A 20702-nucleotide genomic window follows, 5' to 3' on the forward strand; every position below is an offset into this window, starting at 1 on the left:
GCGGATAAGGTGGCAGCATGGTGTGCGATTGGCTGACGGGTGATTATGTGTGTGATCCGATGGAAATCTGTGGGCTTGATGGAGGGGTGACACGTGGCGGGCGGCCATTGGCCGGTCTGATTACTTTGTCTAGTGGTGATAATGCCACTGCGGCTGACCGGTGCTTGTGGTTGTGGTCTCCCTTCCGCTCAAGTCAAAGCTTGATTCTTTGTTTAAAGGGTCTCTTGAGAAAAGATTCGAGATTTTGTCCAGTCTGGAGCAAAGCTGTTCAGTAGGATAAGAGGCCGCTTCTTCTTCTTATACATCTTCTTCCGGGTTCAAACTGAGTGCAATTGATACTTATATTTGAGATAATGACATAAACGATTCATAAACTTTGTTTTAATGTGCAATGTGATATTTAAATCTTTAATTTGTTCAATACGGTTCCGAACGTTATCTCGATATGTAATGTCGTTCTTAAATTTTAAATTTTTTCACCATAGTCCTTGGACATTTAGTATATATAGTTCCTAAAGAGTATGAAAATATTTAATGTCATCGTTCCATTAATTTAAATTTAAGAAAAACATTAAACATTCTTATACAGTTCATGAATTATATATATCGAAAGTTCAATGATCACATAGAATAAAGTATAACTTCAGGACAATATTGTACATTAGACTAAAGCTTAAAGATCGTATTGAATAAATTTAAAGTTCATTAATCACGTTATATATATAACTAAAGTTGGCATATGAAAACATGTGTCGCCACCAAAAGGAGTCAATGAAGTCTGATATGATATGGGGGCGACACAGTGCATTTGCTTATTAGCCCCTTGCACAGGCCCATTAAGGCCTTACATCTTTACTGGGCCTGAGGCCCAAATAACTAAGGCAGGCTCACCAGATATCCAGGTGAGGTCATTTGCTACAAGCATGCTCATGTACTTGTTCTTTCTAAAACTGATAAAGAAAGCGCTCCATTCCGTTAAAACTCATCGAACTGTCTCTGACATTCGTCTACCGTGGGGTGCAAATTTCAAGCTTTGGCATTCCGATTGGTTAATCACCTCCCATGAGATAATTTGATGGGGTTGAGTAGGTAGAGCTCTTAGTTCCATGTTGAGCGAGGCGAGACCATGATATAACACGCTTAAGTGGGCTGCTTAAGGTTGAGAGCCTTGATGAGGTGAGGATTTCACGCTAAGGGCCTTGAGATGCCAGTCTATGGCGTCCCTTGTTTAGCCCACATAGATCTCTAGAAGAAATTCCTAAGTATACCATAAGGATTGCATTTTAACTTTCATATCGTTCTTCATGATGAATTTCAATCATTCTTTTCTAGATTAACATAAGTCATGTCACGCTGCATGTTTAGCATTTGGCCTTTCATTGAGCTAAGCAGAAAACTAAAGGCTCTCAAAGTAAGGAGAGACTGAAACTCATGGGCTCATCATGGTACACGAGTATTTTTACATAACAGTTGCGATGCGTTTCTTCTGTGCCATACAAAAAAAGTTACTCACATTTAGGCAATTTTCCTTCTTTGTCAGAGTTCGTGTTGTTTTACCAAATTGTGGAGGCAACCAAACAATCCTCGCAAGACCCATAAGACCAGCTTGAGACTAGCTCTTGGCTTGGGATGCCTTACGGCCACTGTTTTGTCAGCATTTTTTTGACAGTTGCAGACCCCCTATTCTTTCGTTTGCTTATGACATGAGCTTATCCTTTTGCATTCGTGGACAAACAATCTCTAGAAACTAGAAAGCAAGCCATTGTCCTAATGTTCAAAGGAGGCCATTGAAATGGGTTACTTGTCACTAGATTTGGGGCGACAACAATGACGTGCCATCACTCGTTTGTCTGCTTATTCTTGAAGCGAAAGCAAGGCATCATAGGATAACACTACACTCCTTTTCCTCATTCGGGATTTTTCTGCCTTTTCAATTTTGCTCTCATTGTCACTATGACAAGTGTAGGATGGACGATGTAATGCCTCCTTGATGTTTATCTGTCTTGCCTTGATTGCATGGGCAATCTTGCGTGGATAAAGAAAATAGAGCAAAGGAGGAAAGAATTCGGTCTCTTCCTCTTCATAATGAAATGTAATTTCGTGCGATGATTTATATCTTTTCAATATGTTTTTTTTTGGCCCACTTCATAGGAACAATTAGATTATTTATCGCATGGATTCTAAAGTATCTTGAGATCTAAATAAGAAGGAAAATGTTACCCCTTATGATATTTGGATCATGTTAAATTGTGCAAAAGCTCTAAGCATAATGTTGTGAGTATTAAACCATCCAATTCGACCACATATATTGTCGGATCGATCACATTGCCCTTGGTTATGGCCCAACGACCCTGGCCAACCCTTTTCCACCGTCGCCAACCCTTGACCAAGGCCTAGTGACCCCGGCCAGCCCTCCCTTCACCATCATTGACCTTTCCCAATGACGATGGAGAGGCGGCAACGAGGGTTTACATAGCCCTCATAGAAGCGTTCTGCAATCTTTTATTAAATTAAATTTAATTATATTTATATTAAAATTCAAATAAAAGGCAAAACGACGTCATTTTGGCTCTTCTTTACTGACTCAGCTTTTCGGCAAGCTATGTAAGCGACTTATATTATTAAAAATAAGCCACGTCGGATTTCCAACACCGTTTCCTAAAGTTGATACTTAAACGTCCCATTAAAAAAAAAAAAAGTGGCACTTAAGTGTATCTTTCAGATGTTTTTGCACTTCAATGTCCCCCATGTGAAATTTTGGCAATTGCGTTGTACTTCTACCAAACTGTAAACATAAACAAAAATGCTAAAAATCTTTCACGATTCATTGATAACGAAACCATAGATGCACAAACTAAGGCAATTACATGACAATAAATAAATTCAAGTATTTTGCTCTATGTTACTTATTGTTTAGTGAAACATAGTGATAGAGCCAGATATTTCCATATGTTATCAATTATTTGGTAAGGAGGGCACATGCATAAATGAAAATGCACAAACGGAGGCAATTACAGGATATGAAATAAATTTAGGGATTTTACTCTATCTTATCTATTGTTTGGTGAAATAGCGATAGAGTTAGATATTTCCATATCTTATCAATTGTTTGGTAAGGAGGGTACATGCATAAATGAAAATGCACAAATGGAGACAATTACAAGATAGGGAATAAATTTAGGAATTTTGCTCTATCTTATCCACTGTATAGTAAAACGTAGTAATAGAACTACATATTTTCGCATCCTATCATATTTATTGTTTGGTAAGGAAAGTACATGCAAAAATGAAAATGCACAAACGGAGGCAATTACAGGATAGGGAATAAATTTAGGAATTTTGCTCTATCTTATCCACTGTATAGTAAAACGTAGTAATAGAACTACATATTTTCGCATCCTATCATATTTATTGTTTGGTAAGGAAAGTACATGCAAAAATGAAAATGCACAAACGGAGGCAATTACAGGATAGGAAATAAATTCAAGGATTTTGCCATATCTTATATATTCATGATAACATGGAATATTACAGCTGGATATTTTCATTCCATTGTTTGGTAGGAACAGTGTAAATGCATAAAGGAAAATGATGAGAATCTATCACAATTCGACTCTTGCCCCTTTCGGGAAGTTTTGACTGGAGAAGGGGATTCTCTTGTTGCTTACGTGGAAGTTCGACCTGAACCAAAGAGTTCCACAGGAGAAGAAGCTTCTTCGGTGAATAATGGAGATTTTAATTTGGGATCTATAAGCCTTTTATTTACATGCATTAAATTAAAATGAATATACAAGCTACTCTTTCATCGACACTGGATTTGCATGAAACCACCTTGCGCTCCATATGTCGATGAAAGAAGGCCATTCATGCATCGATTTCGTCTACGGTGCGTTACAAGGGCGAGATGTTTGTCAAGCATGACGTCAAAAGTTGCAAAGCCTTTCCTTGTAGCTGCGTCTACGTCATGCATGCCAGATCTTAATAAAATAGAATGCCTTGTCTACCAATGTCATCTTCTCAACAACAATCAGAACGTCAATCAGCAGAACTTTCTTAAAACGTTGTACATGTTTAGTTACCGTAGGTTATAAGTTATTGGTTGGGCAGGGATTAGGTTACCTCATCAAAGCCAAGTTATGAAGATCTTGGTTTTATTCGCTTTTCTATGATATCAATCTTATCGATCGTGGCATGACTGAGTTTTCTACTGAACTTCCCTTCATCAGGGCGTGCTCAAATTGAATTTGGTAGAGGAGTGTCAATGCGGGTTTGCACTCCTAGCAGTGTTCTTCTGCTATTCCTCTTCATCGGCCTTTCTTCTCTATGGCAATGTTTTCCTCTTGATGTCGATGCAAAACCACTACACTGCTGCTCGTTGATGCTTTCACAGGTCAACCGATACCTGAAATTATTTCTCAGACTTCTGGTACAAAGGGGGAATTAGTTCTTATGCATGTAGACTCATCTGTGCATGATTGAGGACACTATTAGGATGTTTTCTTATTGATACACCTTACTCTTCAAAAGAATGTTCTAGTTCGATTCATTCTTTATCGTCCGGTGGTTAATGAACATAGTAGAATCTGTCTGTTTTTTGTGTCCAATGTACCTCTCATCTTCTCACGAATTTCATATTTTAAAGGATGGGCAGTTGTTCACGTTAAATCCTGCACTATGAAGGTGCCATGACCTGAACGAAACTCCTGACTCATTCTAACTCCAGGATTTGAAGCTGGGGGCCCTAACACATCCTCAAACATCGACCCTTGGTCAATAATTGGGGATGAGTCATCTTTGGTTGTTTCAACCGACCAGTCATCATGCTTGGAACGCAATAAAGTTGCGCTTAAGATCGACGTGCTTTGTGACAGCCAAGGAGATAATATGTGTTCAGCCGGTGGTGTCGGTGTGTACAACCCTGGATTCTGGGGCTTGGTGAGTACTAATGACTTTGATGTTTATTTCCTAAGTAACCATTGTAAACATGGCTTCAGGCTCTCAACTCTATCTGATGGATTCCAGTTTTTCATGTTCCAAAACACTTCAGATCTCCTCAACATTTTCTTCAACTGCATAAATCTACTATTGAATGCTTAGGTGATTTGTCTTCCATCCATCTTCGTTTGAATATTTTTTTGTAGTTCAAATCCTATGTTTTGTCTCTCTTCAGAATATAGAAGAAGGGAAGACGTACAAAGTGGTCCTTTATGTTCGCTCATCAGGATCGATTAATGTACCCGTATCTTTGACGGGCTCAAGTGGAAGGCCAACCCTGACTGCTGCGAACATAATGTGAGTACCATTTAAGTGCTTGTAGAGGCCCAGATAAATAGTGTTAATTTGAAAATGCGGTGTCCTTGTGGACCATTTACTTTCATTCTGCATTCTCTCTAGTCCATCATGAGGTATGAAGAGTCTTAATAGAGTGACGCCAGGAGACAGGATCTACTCGATCAGCATGATGATGTTCGAAAGTCTTATTGCAGAGCTTCTGCTTCTGAAGCATCAAACTGGACAAAGAAGGAAATTCTTTTGCAAGCTAAGGAATCAAATGCCAATTCCAGTCTTCAGTTCACGACCACAAATAAGGGAGTGATACGGTTTGATCAAGTCTCAGCTATGCCTCTGGAGACTTACAAGGTATCGACAATTTTTCTTTGACACACCAACGCCCGCTAACACATGCTCAAATAGATTTATGCCCGTTCTTCTGTATAAATCATTGTTTCTTTTGAACAACCTTGCGGTTTTCTTTTCTGAAGTGATCCTCTTTTGCCATACTATATCTCTTTAAGGGAATGTTATTTATCACCCATTATCTTCTTGTGGCAAGGAACCTGTCACTTAACCCTATTAAGAGGGATTATGTCAGTATGGCTGTCTTTCATCCCGGCATAGGTAGACTTATACACAGAGAAGACTTTTCTAAAGAGAGATTTAATATCAATATTCCATACTGCTTCAACATTTAGTTAGTAATTTTCGAATCGAGCATTTCTTCTCTTGGGTTTCATGTGCAGTAGCTGAAGCACAGGATGTGAATCTACGTGCTTTTAGCTGAAGCACGAGAACTAGACTCTAGGTGCTTTTAATACTGCAGTTCCTCTGCTTTCTGCAAAAAAAATTGCATTATTAGTTGCTTATGTAAACGTCCCTTGATGGTCTTCCAAAAACTGACCTTGCCACAGGGACATGGTTTCAGAACTGACCTTGTTGAAATGCTTGAAGACATATTAATTTTGCTTTTACATATTAACTTGTGCTACACTAACGTGTTATGAGGTGGGCTGTGGGCATCCAGACTGAATATTGGCGATCTCAGATGCTAATTTTCCCTAGTAGCATCAATTGCATATATCTGCTTTAAGCTGATCTTTAAATTTCGGGATTTGCTTTATGTCAATGGTCTACTAAATCACTCGAAGCAGCAATACACAGACCCAAGTTTTGCAGGTCTCTAATTATCAATGGGCATTGCAATAGGTATCCCCAGAACAGCTCACAGTTAGCTTGATAAACTACTCAAACTTCTCATCTTCTAGGTGGGCTGTTTCGTTGAAGGTGAATTGTTATAAATGCATTTCGCTGGAAAGAAACTGTTGGACCATGGGAAGAGAGACCTGGCCACTATAATAACGTGTGGAAGTATTGCACTATTAGTTGCTTATGTAAGCCTCTCCAAGGCTTTTGGCTGCCACCCTCGTACTTCCGGACACCACCTGCGGACTTCGATTTCATTCATACAAACATTCGAGTCGAGCAGCAATTGGTTCACTCAAGTCAATTGACAAACAAAAACTCAAGTTTGGAACGGGAATTTGGCATCAATCATGCAGTTCGATCACCCGACCAACTCGTATAGCTATGATTGATTAATTATTGCTAAATGATGATTAACCTACACTGTGCATTTCGCAGTGCGCTAGGCTATGCACTAGCACCTAATTAAACTTTAATCCCCTTTCTCTAATCTACCCACCGAGAAACATGCATCGAAAATCACAAATAGGCCTAACATTCATCTAATCAATCGCATACAATCTTAATTAAACATGCAATTAGGCCAAGTAGCCTTAGGAATCAAACAAACAACTAGTTGTCCAAAGGGCACCTTCTCTATTTTTTCCCCTTTTCTGCCCAATTATGTTTTAATTCAATTGCCTAACCTAATGAAGTCGAAATTGAATAATCCCAGTGGAAAATGAAAGTTTAGGGAGTGTAGTTTAATGTTTTTTTTTTTTTTTTTTTTTTTTTTTTTTTTTTTTTTTGTGACCCAGGGAATCCCAGTGGTAAAACCCCTGGAGGCAACGCCTTGACCACCACCCACGCAAAGTTTAGGAAGCCCCTACCATTGCTGCCACGATGGGTGGTAGTGTAGTTTAATGTTCATCTAGACTATTTTCCCGATTTTTGAGCCCAATTACCTGGATTTACCGATTTTACCCGCCACTTAGGATCCGACCCGGTTCGGATCCGGTTTTTGCAAAATGCGGGAATAATAGTAGATGAAGTTCAAATGCCACAAAAATTTACAGGGAGCATCCTCAGCATGTTATCTTCGACTTTAATTTTATGATTCTTTGCAAATAAGCCCTCCAAGAACTAGCGAAACTTCAGTAAACACCCCCAACTCAAAATGGGAACAATTTAAGAGGCCGTTTCTGACCTTATCCGAATTAATTCAAATTGCCCGCCCAAACTTTTTCAAATTTCCAGATTTGCAAACTAGGATCTTCTGAACAACTTCTTTTTTTTTTTTTAACTTTTTGTAAAAAAGATCTTCAGATGCTTTGAAATTGCACCAAACGTCCTGAAACTGAAATTTCGGATCTAAGCATCAAATTTCTTCGGCACTTTGATTAAGCTTTTGACCAACCAAATGAGTTCCATTTTCAATGATTTTCCCATCAACAGAAAGCTTATGATCGTGGCTACAACTTTCACGCCAAACATTTTTCCAGATTCGGAACACGATTTTTTTTTTTTAAATCGATAAATACATTGATCTCAAACTTTGGAAAAATATCGAAACAACTCTTTTTGGCCAAAAAAACAAGCCTCCTCGTGATCATGGGTTCCTAATCTCGAGTTCTTACTTTTTGGCTAAAATCAAGCGTCAACAAGTTGCACAAGTTGCACTGCATTTCTTCTGCGTTGCTTCCGTGCTATACAAAAGAAGTTAGTCACGTTTAGGCAATCTTCATTCTTTTTCAAAGTTAATTGCATTTAGATAATCTTTTTTGTCGAAAAGCGAGCCTTGTCAGCATCTTTTTGATAGCTACAAACCCGCCAGTCGTGGACAAACACTCTCTGCAAAGCAAACCATTGTCTTGTCCTAATGTCCAAGGTAGGCGATTCAACTGGCTCACTCGTCACTAGATTTGGGTCGACAGCAATTACTTGCCATAACTTGAAGCGAGCGCAAGGCATCATACGATAACACTCCACTCCTTTTTCCTGGCCAGGATTTGCCTGCCTTTTTTCAACGTTGCTCTCGTTGCCACTATGACTTATCGTGCCGGGTGGACAATGCGATGCCTTCTCGATGTTTGTCTGTCATGACTTGATTGCATGGGCAATCTTGTGTGGATAAAGAAAACGGAGCAAAGGAGGAAAGCATTTGGTCTCTTCCTTTCTACAAACGAAATGCCATTTTGTGCGGTGATTTATATCTTGTCATCGCGTGTTTTCGATCCACTTCATACGACCGGGTTAAATTATGTAAGATTCACATGAACCCTAACTAAGATCCGAAGTGTCTCGAGAGATTTAAATAAGAAGGACAATGTTACCCCTTTTGATGTTTGGATCATGTTAGATTGTACAAAATCTCTTAACATAATGCTGTGAGTTATCCAAAGGTCATAAGACCCAATTTGACCACACATTATCAAATCGATCACATTTGTTATTGGAGTCTATGCTTTTAAGTAACTTTGTCTATTTATTTTCTTTTGAAATTAATACTTAGTACGAGCTTCATCAACTAAACAGATTTAAAAATTACAATATCAAGTTTGTTGTTTTTCCCTATTTCATATCTTACATGTCTTAGGCTATAATTCGTTAGGATTTTATCCTAAGTAATTAGGGTTTTAACATTATATTTGGTTTCTTAGATATTTAAATAGGATAGTCTCTGATGTTTGTCTATAAATTTTGCTACCTATTCACTGTTTGATTAATCACTATAATAGAGCCGGATATTTTCATAACCTATCATGTCATGGTTTGGAAGGAAATGTATATTAGTGTGAATGTATAAACGAAAATGGTAAGAATCTCTAATGATTCATTGATTAAAAAAAATCGAAATGCACAAAAGGAAGCAATGATGGGATAGAAAAGAAATTCAAGGACTTTGTTCTATCTTATCCACAATTTCACAATTTGGCAAGTCACAATAATAAAGGAATCTTTATATATCCTATCATTTCTATTACTTTGTAGGAACCATATATCAATGTAAACGCATAAACGAAAATGATAAGAATCCCTCACAATTCACTAACAAAGAAATTGGAAATGCACAATTGGAAACAATTATTGAAAAGGAAATAAATCCTGGAATTTTGTTATGTTTAATGCATTACAATATTAAAGCTAGATAATTCCGTTCCAATGCTCGGTAGAAACTCTATATAAGTTTAAAATTTAAAAACGAAAACAATAAAAATCTATTATGATTCGACTCTTTCGTTGCTTTCAAGGAGTTTCGACCGGAGAAGGAGCACATAGGAGAAGGAGCTTCATCGGTAAATAATCGAAATTATAATTCGGGATTCTTTTGCCTTCATCTACTACACGCATTAAATTAAAATGAATATACAAGCTACTCTCTTTCGTTGGCACACTCGACTGTTGATTAGGACACTCGTCGAAGGGGAAAATGGTAGAAGAAGCCTTTCTTTTAAGTTGCTGTAACTAACGGGTGTTGCAGCGGTGAGATGTTTATGAAAATACAACGACGAGAGTCGCAATGCCTTTCCATATAATTACATCTACCATCACGCACTGCTGGATATTAATGAAAGATAACGCATTTCTCTATCAATTTCACCCTTCTCAACCATAATCAAAGCATCAATCGGCAGCACAGACAACTTCCTTAAACCGCTGAATGTGTTTAGTTGTCGGGAGTTGCTGCAATTGCAATTTTTTTTTCTTTTTTTTGAGCTGTTGTAACCAAACGAACTTTCGGTGAATAAATAAATTGAATCGCTTTTCATCCGGGGAAAATCTATTAGCGACGAGACCGGCTCGAAGACGGATGCGTCCACGTCATTCGCCGCCGCACCGCATCCATATACGCGGACACGAAGTACAAGGAACACCTCGTACTTGTCGATGCGCGTGCCGGCACGCGCCGGCGCCGGCGCCCGATTCCCCGGCTAAGCCGTCGCCGGACCCACAGGGAGGAAATCTTCGAAGGGAGCTGACGGGAGGGTGTTGCGTCTAATCCAAACCCAAGATGGGGACAAAGATCTTACGTGAAAGCAAGGCAAAAGACCGAAAGCCCACGTTCTTGCCGCAATGATAAATCGGCACTCTGCCCCTCCACAGCCCTTGTGTCAACTCGCAGTGACGCTAGTAATCACACTTAAAAAAATTCTCTCTGTTTCGCCGAAAAACGCTATCTTTTTCCTCTTCTCTTTTGTTGAGCTACCGGTCCTGCCTATACCCACTTCTCCATTGACTCGGTCTGTCTCTGGCCGTTCGTCAATCGGGGCATTTCAGGTGCGTGATCGGGTTCACCGGATGAACGTCTTGTGAACGAGTGAGGCAGAATTGTTTGCTCTTCTTTTCTCTGTCGCCCAGTTCTGAAAAGGATTAGTTTGAAGAAGTTGTTTTGAGTCCTGTTTTTGGCTCTGTGTTGTTTGCTTCTTATTTGCTCCAAAAATTTGGAATTGTGTCTGTGGGTGATGAAAAGCCCGGAATTTGCCGCCGTTACCTCATCGTCCGTATCAGCATGAGTTGTCTCGATTAGTCCAGATAGTGACAAAACGTACAGGAGGTTGTTACAAAAGGTCGTGAGTAACTGGTTTTCTATATCTGGGCAGGATTAAATTACCCCAACAAAGCCATGTTATGATGATCTTGACTTTATTCTCTTTTCTATGTTATCAATCTTATTGATGGTGGCATGACTGAGTTTTCTACTGAACTTTCCCTTTACTAGGGCGTGCTGAAATTGAATGTCTTAAAGGAGTGACAATGCGGGTTTACAAAGAAGCTCCTAGCATTGGCCTTCTGCTATTCCTCCTCATCAGCCTTTGTTCTGTATGGCAATATGTTGCTTCTGATGTCCAGGCGAATCAGACTGTACAGCTGCACGTTAATGCTTCCACGGGTCGGCTGATACCTGAAACGCTTTTCGGTATATTCTTTGAGGTCAGTTCAGGACCCTAAAAGAGTTCATTCTTCTGTTCTGTCAATTTTCTTTTTTGCAATTATTTGTACCCTTGTGTGAAATTGTCTACAGAGAACTTTCAGTGAACTGCTAGACTTATGTTCACGATCATCTGTTTGACCTTTTAATGCCATGTTGAGATGACCCCATGCTTCTGTGGGTAGCAAAGCTCAGGCGAGCCTATTGGTTTCTAATTGTTTACTGCATGCACAAACATCTGCCTTGAGGCAGCATTTACTGACTTGACTAAAGATATGAACAGCAAAAGTACCATTATTTCCGTAGTTACTCTTGAACATTCATTCTACCGGTTGATGCATTTCAACAACTAGATTAAATTTCTAGCTTTTGCTGTTCTTTGTTTCATTGATGGTGGATGTGCCTTATATGAAGTGTCGTCATTGCAGGAGATCAACCATGCTGGGGCTGGAGGATTGTGGGCAGAGCTTGTAAGCAACAGAGGTGATCTCAGGATCCCTTTAATTTCTTGAAACAAGAGCTGAAAATAGTGTGCTTATCTAATTTATATTTCAGACTACTGTAATATTTACTATTGGATGTCTGATAATCTGAGATGGCTTGCTACTTCGGTTTCCGTGAAAAAATTAATTTGGATGTGGACTGTTGCTTCTTAAAGGGCTGTGTCAGAAATGGTACGCTCAACTAGAGTGCTTACTTTATGTAGCTAAGTTGTAGTTGGAATTGGAAGTGTCCCTGCTCCTATTGGTTTGGTTGGAATGGAATTATTTGTCAGACATCTGGTACAAAGGAGAATTGGTTGCTTATGTATGTGGACTTATCTGTGCATGATTGAGCACGCTAGCAGGATGCTTTCCTATTAATGCATTTTACTCTTCGAAAGAATGTTTTAGTTCGACTTATTCTTTATCTTCCAGTGGTTAATGGACATAGTAGAATCTGTCTGTTTTTTGTGTCCAGTGTATCTCTCATCTTCTCATGAGCTTCATATATTAAAGGAAGACCAGTTGTTCATGTTAACTCCTGCACTATGAAGGTGTCGTCACCTGTAAAGTTCCTGACTCATTCTAACTACAGGATTTGAAGCTGGGGGCCCTAACACACCCTCAAACATCGACCCTTGGTCAATAATTGGGGAGGAGTCATCTTTGGTTGTTTCAACTGACCGGTCATCATGCTTTGAACGTAATAAAATTGCGCTTAAGATGGATGTGCTTTGTGACAGCCAAGGTGATAACATTTGTCCAGCTGGTGGTGTCGGTGTGTATAACCCAGGATTCTGGGGGATGGTGAGTACTAATGACTGTTTGATGTTTATTTTCTAAACAACCATTGTTTTACTTCTGCTCTGATCTCCATGAATAATAGTAAACATGGCTTCAGGCTCTCAACTCTATCTGTTGGGTTCCAGTTTTTCATTTTCCAAGACACTTCAGATCTGCCCAACATTTTCTTCGACTTCATGGATCTCTTATTGAATGCTTCCATGATTTTGTCTTCTTTCCTTCTTCTTTTAAGTATATTTTTGTACTTCAAATCCTATGTTTTGTCTCTCTTCAGAATATAGAGGAAGGGAAGACGTACAAAGTGGTCCTTTATGTTCGCTCATCAGGATCACTTAATGTATCTGTATCTTTGACGGGCTCAAGTGGGACACCAACTCTGGCTGCTGCAAACATAATGTAAGTACCATTTAAGTGCTTGTAGAGGTCCAGATAAATAGTGTTAATTTGAAAATGCGGTATCCTTGTGGACCATTGAATTTTGTTCTGCACTCTCTCTAGTCCTTTTTATTGCCCTTTCCGGGGCAGCTTCTTATCTTTCGATTGAAAATGGTATGCATTCTGAGGTATATCTACTCGATCAGCATGATGATGTTCGAAAGTCTTATTGCAGAGCTTCTGCTTCTGAAGCATCAAACTGGACAAAGAAGGAAATTCTTTTGCAAGCTAAGGAATCAAATACCAACTCTAGACTTCAGTTGACGACCACAAATAAGGGAGTGATATGGTTTGATCAAGTCTCAGCAATGCCTAATGACACGTACAAGGTATCAACTTTTTTTCTTTGACACACCAATGCCCACTAGGCAGTGTCTTATGACCAGCACATGCTCAAAAAGATTTATGCCTGTTCTGCCATTTAGATTATTGTTTCTTTTGAACAACCCTGCGGTTTTCTTTTCTGAAGTGATCCTCTTTTGCCACACATTATCTCTTTGAGGGAAAGTATTGTCACCAGTTATTTTCTTTTAACAAGGCATCATCCCTTAAGCCTATGGAGAGGGATTATTTGAGTATGGTTGTCTTTCATCCGATAATAGACTGATACAGAGAGAAGACTTTTCTAAAGAGGAATCTAATATAAATATCCCATACTGCTTCAACATCTAGTCAATAATTTTCGAATTGAGCATTTCTTCTTGTGGGTTTTATGTGGAGTTGCTGAAGCATGGGATGTGAATCTACGTGCTTTTAGCTGAAGCATGAGAACTTGACTCTAGGTGCTCTTTCTGCAAATTTATGCATTTTTAGTTGCTTATCTAAATGTCCCTTGATGTTCTTCCATAAACTTACCTTGTAACAGGGACATGGTTTCAGAACTGAGCTTTTTGAAATGCTTGAAGCTATTAAACCTCAATTCCTCAGATTCCCGGGTATATAATTTTACTTTTACATTTTAGCTCATGCTACACTAGCATAAATATGAGGTGGACTGTGTGCATCTAGACTGAATATTGACTATCTCAGATGCTAATTTTCCCTAGTTGCATCAAATGTGTATATGTGCACTAAGCTGGTCTTTAAATTTCGGGATTTGCCTTATGTCATGGTCTACTAAAATGACTCAGACTTGCAATGTGGAAGACAATAGATGTGGACTATTCGATAAGATTGGATTAATAAACAAGAAATCGTTTGAGCATTTAATCATTCTTATGTGTTCTTATTCCTTAGGTGGCTGCATTTTTTTAGGTGCTTATGTGTATGCATGCATGCATGCAAGCGTATGTGATACATATTTCAGTTTCTTCATTTACTCCAATGCGATTTGGCCTTATAGTTTTGTTTTAAATTTGTCTATTAGAGGACAGAATTAGTTTCATTTTATCTAACCACTTTCTAAACCTGAGTATCCACTAGCTAATCTTGACAGAGACCTAATTCAGATGTAAAGACTTGACTTCCAAGTCCACTTTACTTGTGGAATTGCTGCTCTGAACTTCATGTACTTAAGCACTCTCCATACAGCATCGATTTGTTAAATTAATGTTTCAGATGTCACTGGTCGGCACAGGGAGGAGTTTCATGAAATTATACTCTTTGACTTAGACTGTTTCAACTTACTCTTTAATTGGAATAATTGGCTATAAACTAATGTTTCCAAGACTCTGGTTATTAGTTCTTCATATAGCAGTAGGAGTTATATCAACTGAGCTGGATGGAGACTATTCTCTCCTTTTATTAATATGATGGCTGCCATTTTTTAAGGACGGTCGTATAGTGGTTTGTAGTTAAGTTTCTCGACAGAAAAATATAGGGATAAGTGCACTGGAAATCCTAAAACTTGTCACAGAAGTGTAATTCAGTTCTAAAACTCATCACAAAAATACAATTGAGTCCTAAAACTTTTCAAAAGTGCAATCAACTCTTAAAACTTATTAGCATTTTTCATTTGTTAAGTTGAATGGAGTTAGTGGAAGGATATGATTGCACCAACTCGACAAGTTTTAGGACTAAATTACACTTTTTGAAAGTTTTAAGACTTAATTCCATTTTCATAACAATTTTTAGAACTTCAAGTACACGTATCCCAAAAATATATATGATTTCTTTTGTTTTTCTTTTTTTTTAAAAGCCTACCTTTCATATTTTCTTCTCTCATCAATCTAATAATTTTTCCCAGATCCAAGTTTGCATGTCTCTAATCATCAATAGGCATTGTAATAGGTATCCCCAAAACAGCTCACAGTGAGCTTGATAAATTAATCTCACTTACTCATCTTAGGTCATGAAGCATCCTTTCTTCATTTTGCCTCTAGGTGGCTGTTTTGTTGAAGGTGAATGGTTAAGAAATGCATTTCGCTGGAAAGAAACTGTTGGACCGTGGGAAGAGAGACCTGGCCACTTTGGTGACGTGTGGATGTATTGGACCGATGATGGTATGGGTCACTTAGAGTTCCTTCAGGTCAGTATTTATACTTTTAGTTGCAATTTATTTTCGTTAAGGTAATTCTACAACTTCAAAGATGTGCATTTGAGTTTTAATTGTATGACCCGATGGTTATTTTCTTTGCAGCTTGCAGAGGACCTGAAAACTCGACCAATATGGGTGTTTAACAATGGTACTTTTAGCGTCTTGATGCTGTGTCACTTTTTTTTTTTTTTTAATATATCATTGATCACCATATTCTGCCTGTCTTTTCTTTGTTATCTTTTCTTTCTGCAGGAATCAGCCACAACGATCAAGTTGATTCTTCTGTTGTCTCACCTTTCATCCAGGTGAGTCCAATTACCATCCAATCTCACCAATTAATGGCTCGTTGACATTGATCAGTTTATGAGCAATGGTAGCTTTACACGATTTGTCTATTAGTATGTCTCATCATCTCTGAAGCAGAACTGGACAGTATCGATGTGCACTGAGGGATATAATGCAGTTAATCCCCTCATGTAGTGAGGAATGCCTCCATGAATGCATTCCTTCAGTATGCACTTACTTCTGCACAAATTGTCATTGTCAGTGAATGACTGCTGCTTTTAGAAAGCAAAAGGATTAAATATTGAGTGAAGATGATGGACCCATCTGGGCAAAGCATTCCTTTTCAATGGAGCCTGATTTATTTTGGACACACCATCTTTTAGCTGCCTTTTCTTTTTGCTCAACACTTTAAGGGGTTATTATGGATGAGACTATGAATCTTGATCATTTTGTCATGTAAATGTCATCTCAATTAAGTTATGAGAAAATACTGTAGCTGCTCTTTTCATAAAGCGTAAGCCACTGGTTTCTTAATTTAAGTTATCTGGACATTTATCAGCTGCTCTTTTTGTGGTGTTAGTCCTTTGGTTTATGTGAATATTCTTTTTCATGTTATGTCTACGGTTTGCAGCACTTCCTCACAAGATAAATTTTTCAACGTCTGTTCATTTGAAGGGTTTGTTTGTTTTCTGGTAATAAAGGTTATTTCTAGGTCAATGACCTTTAACTTGACTCCAGGAAGCACTTGATGGCATAGAGTTTGCTAGAGGGGATCCCAATTCTACATGGGGTTCCTTGCGAGCTAAAATGGGACACCCCGAGCCTTTTGACCTGCGATATGTTGCCATCGGGAATGAAGACTGTGGCAAGAAAAATTACCTAGGTTGGTTTATGACTGTCATCCCCTTTTTCCTATGTCTGAACTTCGGATGGAGGGCCGATCCAGTAAGATCTCCTTTTTGTGTCAAACTGACCAGGGAATTACCTCAAGTTTCATGAAGCTATAAGAAGTGCCTATCCAGATATTAAAATGATTTCCAACTGCGATGGCTCTTCTAAACCATTGGATCACCCAGCTGATTTCTACGATTTTCATGTAAGTCAAACATTGACATCTTTAGCACTGCAATTTCCTGTCGCTGCAGATTTCTTTCTGTTATATTCTAAATCATTGTACTGATGAATACCTTTGCGTCTTGCTTAGGTCTATACATCTGCCAATAATCTTTTTTCTATGGCTCATAAGTTTGATAAGACGTCCCGCACTGGTCCAAAGGTGTGGTCTGATGTGTCTACTTTCAACTAATATACACGTCCAACGGTGCATTACTGTTTATCTTGTGATCTACTGTGTTCAGGCTTTTGTAAGCGAATATGCTGTGACTGGGGATGATGCTGGCAAAGGAAGTCTATTAGCAGGCTTGGCTGAAGCTGGCTTCCTTATTGGGCTAGAAAAGAACAGGTGCGCTCTTTGTTTCCATATGAGTGTGTGTTTGTGCATGCATGCATGTGTGCACTCACTGATGTGCCTTTTTATTTCCCTGTGAAAAGAGGTAACATATAAAACTGACTAATTCACATTGGGGAAATCATTTGAACTCAAGGATGTGGCTCTGATTTTCTTTTGAATTCATCCTTTGCAGATGAATTAAAGGAAAGGTTATTGATCATTTTTATCATTATCGTTTGCAGTGATATTGTTGAGATGGCAAGCTATGCACCACTCTTCGTGAATTCAAACGATAGGAGGTACTTCCATTAGTGCCTTTTTTGAATATTGGTCTGGTGGAGACTTTTAGCATTAAGCAGGATTTCTTAACTTCTGGCTAAGGTTTGACAAATCTTCCATCCTAGGTGGAATCCGGATGCAATCGTTTACGATTCATCACATCTCTATGGAACTCCAAGTTACTGGGTGCAACAGTTTTTCGCCGAGTCAAGTGGAGCAACTCTTCTTGATACAACAATTCCATCGAATTACTCCAGCTCACTTCTCGCCTCAGCAATCACGTGGACAAATTCAGATGATGATAAAAGTTATATAAAGATTAAGGTCTGTGATAGGGTGCTATACGTTTATTTTGTGTTGCTGTGTTTGTGCTCTAACCCTAGATAACATTTGACTTTTGGGGTCCATGCATTTCCTTTTTTTCAGATGTGAGACGTGACTATAGTAGGAAATAAGAGCAGTGTGGTCCTCATAAAATAAATGCTGCAAAATTTACTTTGGTTTGTCTTATCTATACATAAATGTGTGTTGCTCGGTTGGGTAACCTGGTAAGGTTTTGCAGATCGTGAACTTCGGTAGCAGTCCAGTTAATCTAACAATTTCCATTAGCGGACTGGATCAAAATTCGATACAAAAGTCTGGATCCTCAAAGACGGTATTGACATCTGCTAACTTGAAGGATGAGAACTCCTTTTCTGAGCCGAACAAGGTCAGAACATCTTGTCTTTCCTATTTCCCTGATGATGTCTTATTGATCTTCGGACATAATTTGTCATGCTGGCAAGTGTAAAAGGATTTGCTAGCTCATCCAAATTGATTACCCGAATTGATTTTCTGCAATTCAAGTTGAGGATAGGATAAGAAATGCAAATCAAGTGAATACGGTCTTAATGATGTGGGGAGGCTATTTTCTCATCTCACCTTCCGATATATGATTTTGGCCAATGCAATGCAGGTGGTGCCAACCCAAAGTCTACTCGAAAATGCAGGCAAAGAGATGGATGTTGTTATCTTGCCCTATTCCTTCACTTCCTTTGATCTGTTAAAAGAATCGACTAGCATCCGGATGAAGGGAGATGATTATTCGTCTAAATCTTCTATCTAATTTATATATCTGATTGAGTGTAATTATATGGAATAATCTCATGACTCAGATGTTATGATACTCAGAAGTTATGTAGATCTTTGTGGCTGTAACATGTACTTCTTGCTTACCTGTTCGATGCTATATAATATAAATTATATTACATATGCTGCTAAAGGAGTGATTCTCATCTTGTTAACTTATCATGCATTATCCTTGTTTCGCGAGGGACGCTGGATTTGGCCAAATTCATATTGCAAGTGTGTATTGATTGAGAAGTAGAACCCATGTTATCAAAAGATGTTCTTGTGACTATTTATAGTTTGGAACGAGTTGATCATTCACTTTTGAAGTGGCATTTCATTGAACATAATAGTGATGGATTTCCTCTGTCAATCAGCGGTTTCCATCTTTTGAGAAGTATCACGATCACGCAATAACAATATCATAGTTTTGTCAAATGGGTCTCGGCCGACGAATGATGTTCCTCAGCCTTGTTTAGATTAGCTGAATTCGACATGGTCCGGGCCGAGGACATTCGGAGAGAATCTGGTTCGGAATGGAAGTTGTTTTGGACGACTAGACTCGTTCTTCGATTAGCAGAAATTATAAATTTTGTTCCCAGAACTGTACTATATTGGACGATTAAGTACTGTTGATAAAGACTCCCTTCCGGAAGAAAATAAATTTATTCGATTAATGGTAGGATCAACGTGGTTTAAATGCAATTAAAAAGCCCCAACAAATTGGAAATTGTTTAGTCTCTAGTTGACCTTTTCTAGTCATTTTGGCACCTTTTTTTTTATTTTTCATTTTTATATTTTGCGATATTCTATATCATGTATTATACAACTAATGTCTTCGGAATATGCAAATGCAAAGTCCAATTGCCTCCCATTGTGACAGGCTAGGGTCATTTATTATTTAGGGGTTGACATTTGATGTTATTTTATCCTAAATTTCGCATCTAATTCCAGTATTTCCTTATAATAATGCACATGTGTGCCATCGATATATTCCCTAATCATGTAACTACTGCAAATATGAATTGAACTTTCGATTAGAAAATCAGACAGATGAATCACTAAACAACATCATTTGACGAATGTCCCATGGTAGAACACCGAACATATTACAGCCATAATACAGTTAAGTACCAACCTCCAACTAATCTTGATTAAGTACCAACCTTCAACTAATCTTGATTAAGTATCAAGCTTATTAAATGAAGGGGGTTTTCACGTCTTAAACCAACCATTGACATTCAAAAGAAAGTGCAATCATTTATCCCCTACTCACCAACTATTTTGTCCTTCCTAATTCTAACAATGATGTTCGTTATCACTCTCTTCATGCAACGAGGCCGTAATCAGAAGCCCTCTGCTTCTTGAATTCGGATCAATTACGAAAACCCTCTAATTTCACGTTCGAATTAGAGCTAATTTCCGGTGTTAAACCGAGTCGGTTTGATGAAAGAAAACACGCGACACATGGGAGGGTTCGCCGAGAATGATTGCGGCAATACCAATTCCTGAAACGACAAACTAGGTTTGAACAATGATACATGAATGGACAGTCTGTTTTTCATGTCTGTCAGCTGCCAACTCCCTCGGATAAATCGATGCAAGCCATCGAAACGAAACGCTAATGCGTCCATATCTGTCATCAGCTGTGCAACAAAGGAAAATGTTTTGTCTTCTTCATCATCGGATCACTTTCTTGTTCTATTAGGCGCGTTTGTTTCTTTTTTACGGTCTTGTACTAAGTTGATTCCAAGCGCGTGTTAGAAGGGAGAGAAGTCGAAAGGTCGTTTGGCTAATCCATGCACCAAATGTTTTCTGGACTTGGGAATATAGAGCGTCGAATTTGTTTGTATCTTGCATCTTGTTCGGACGGGTATAGTTTTCTTCGACTGACCGTCCAACCCCGATAGGGTTAGGATAAAATTAAATAGATAAATCATAAAATGTTTTGTTGACAAACAACACGAAAGCACCAAAAAAAAAGTTTTAAATCTG

At 38.6% G+C, this 20702-nt stretch overlaps 1 protein-coding gene across 2 annotated transcripts; it reads left to right on the forward strand.

Annotated features, from left to right (window-relative positions):
* The first annotated feature begins 10556 nt into the window (after window positions 1-10556).
* LOC104443646 (alpha-L-arabinofuranosidase 1) lies at window positions 10557-18851 on the forward strand. 2 transcript variants are annotated; one of them, XM_010057157.3, is made up of 18 exons: window positions 10557-10777; window positions 11180-11391; window positions 11818-11872; window positions 12467-12678; window positions 12950-13071; window positions 13286-13439; window positions 13976-14045; window positions 15432-15577; window positions 15689-15734; window positions 15839-15891; window positions 16610-16754; window positions 16849-16967; window positions 17076-17147; window positions 17230-17333; window positions 17564-17620; window positions 17726-17924; window positions 18163-18309; window positions 18556-18705. In XM_010057157.3, the coding sequence occupies exons 2-18, from the start codon at window positions 11215-11217 to the stop codon at window positions 18703-18705; spliced, it is 2028 nt and encodes a 675-aa protein (XP_010055459.2). In that variant the 5' UTR covers window positions 10557-10777; window positions 11180-11214. The 2 variants fall into 2 exon arrangements, with proteins under 2 accessions (XP_010055459.2, XP_010055451.2); XM_010057149.3 differs by having other exon boundaries at window positions 10558-10737; window positions 18556-18851.
* Window positions 18852-20702: the final 1851 nt, after the last annotated feature.

Source organism: Eucalyptus grandis, chromosome 1 (assembly GCF_016545825.1).
Source record: "Eucalyptus grandis isolate ANBG69807.140 chromosome 1, ASM1654582v1, whole genome shotgun sequence".
NCBI lineage: Eukaryota > Viridiplantae > Streptophyta > Magnoliopsida > Myrtales > Myrtaceae > Eucalyptus > Eucalyptus grandis.

Excerpts from the sequence above, each read along its gene's own strand:
- LOC104443646 (XM_010057157.3), top strand. The coding sequence starts at position 11,215 with ATGCGGGTTTACAAAGAAGCTCCTAGCATTGGCCTTCTGCTATTCCTC. Across the intron at positions 16,968-17,075 it reads CTGATTTCTACGATTTTCAT|GTCTATACATCTGCCAATAA; the intron begins GTAAGTCAAACA and ends CGTCTTGCTTAG. Across the intron at positions 18,310-18,555 it reads CCTTTTCTGAGCCGAACAAG|GTGGTGCCAACCCAAAGTCT; the intron begins GTCAGAACATCT and ends AATGCAATGCAG.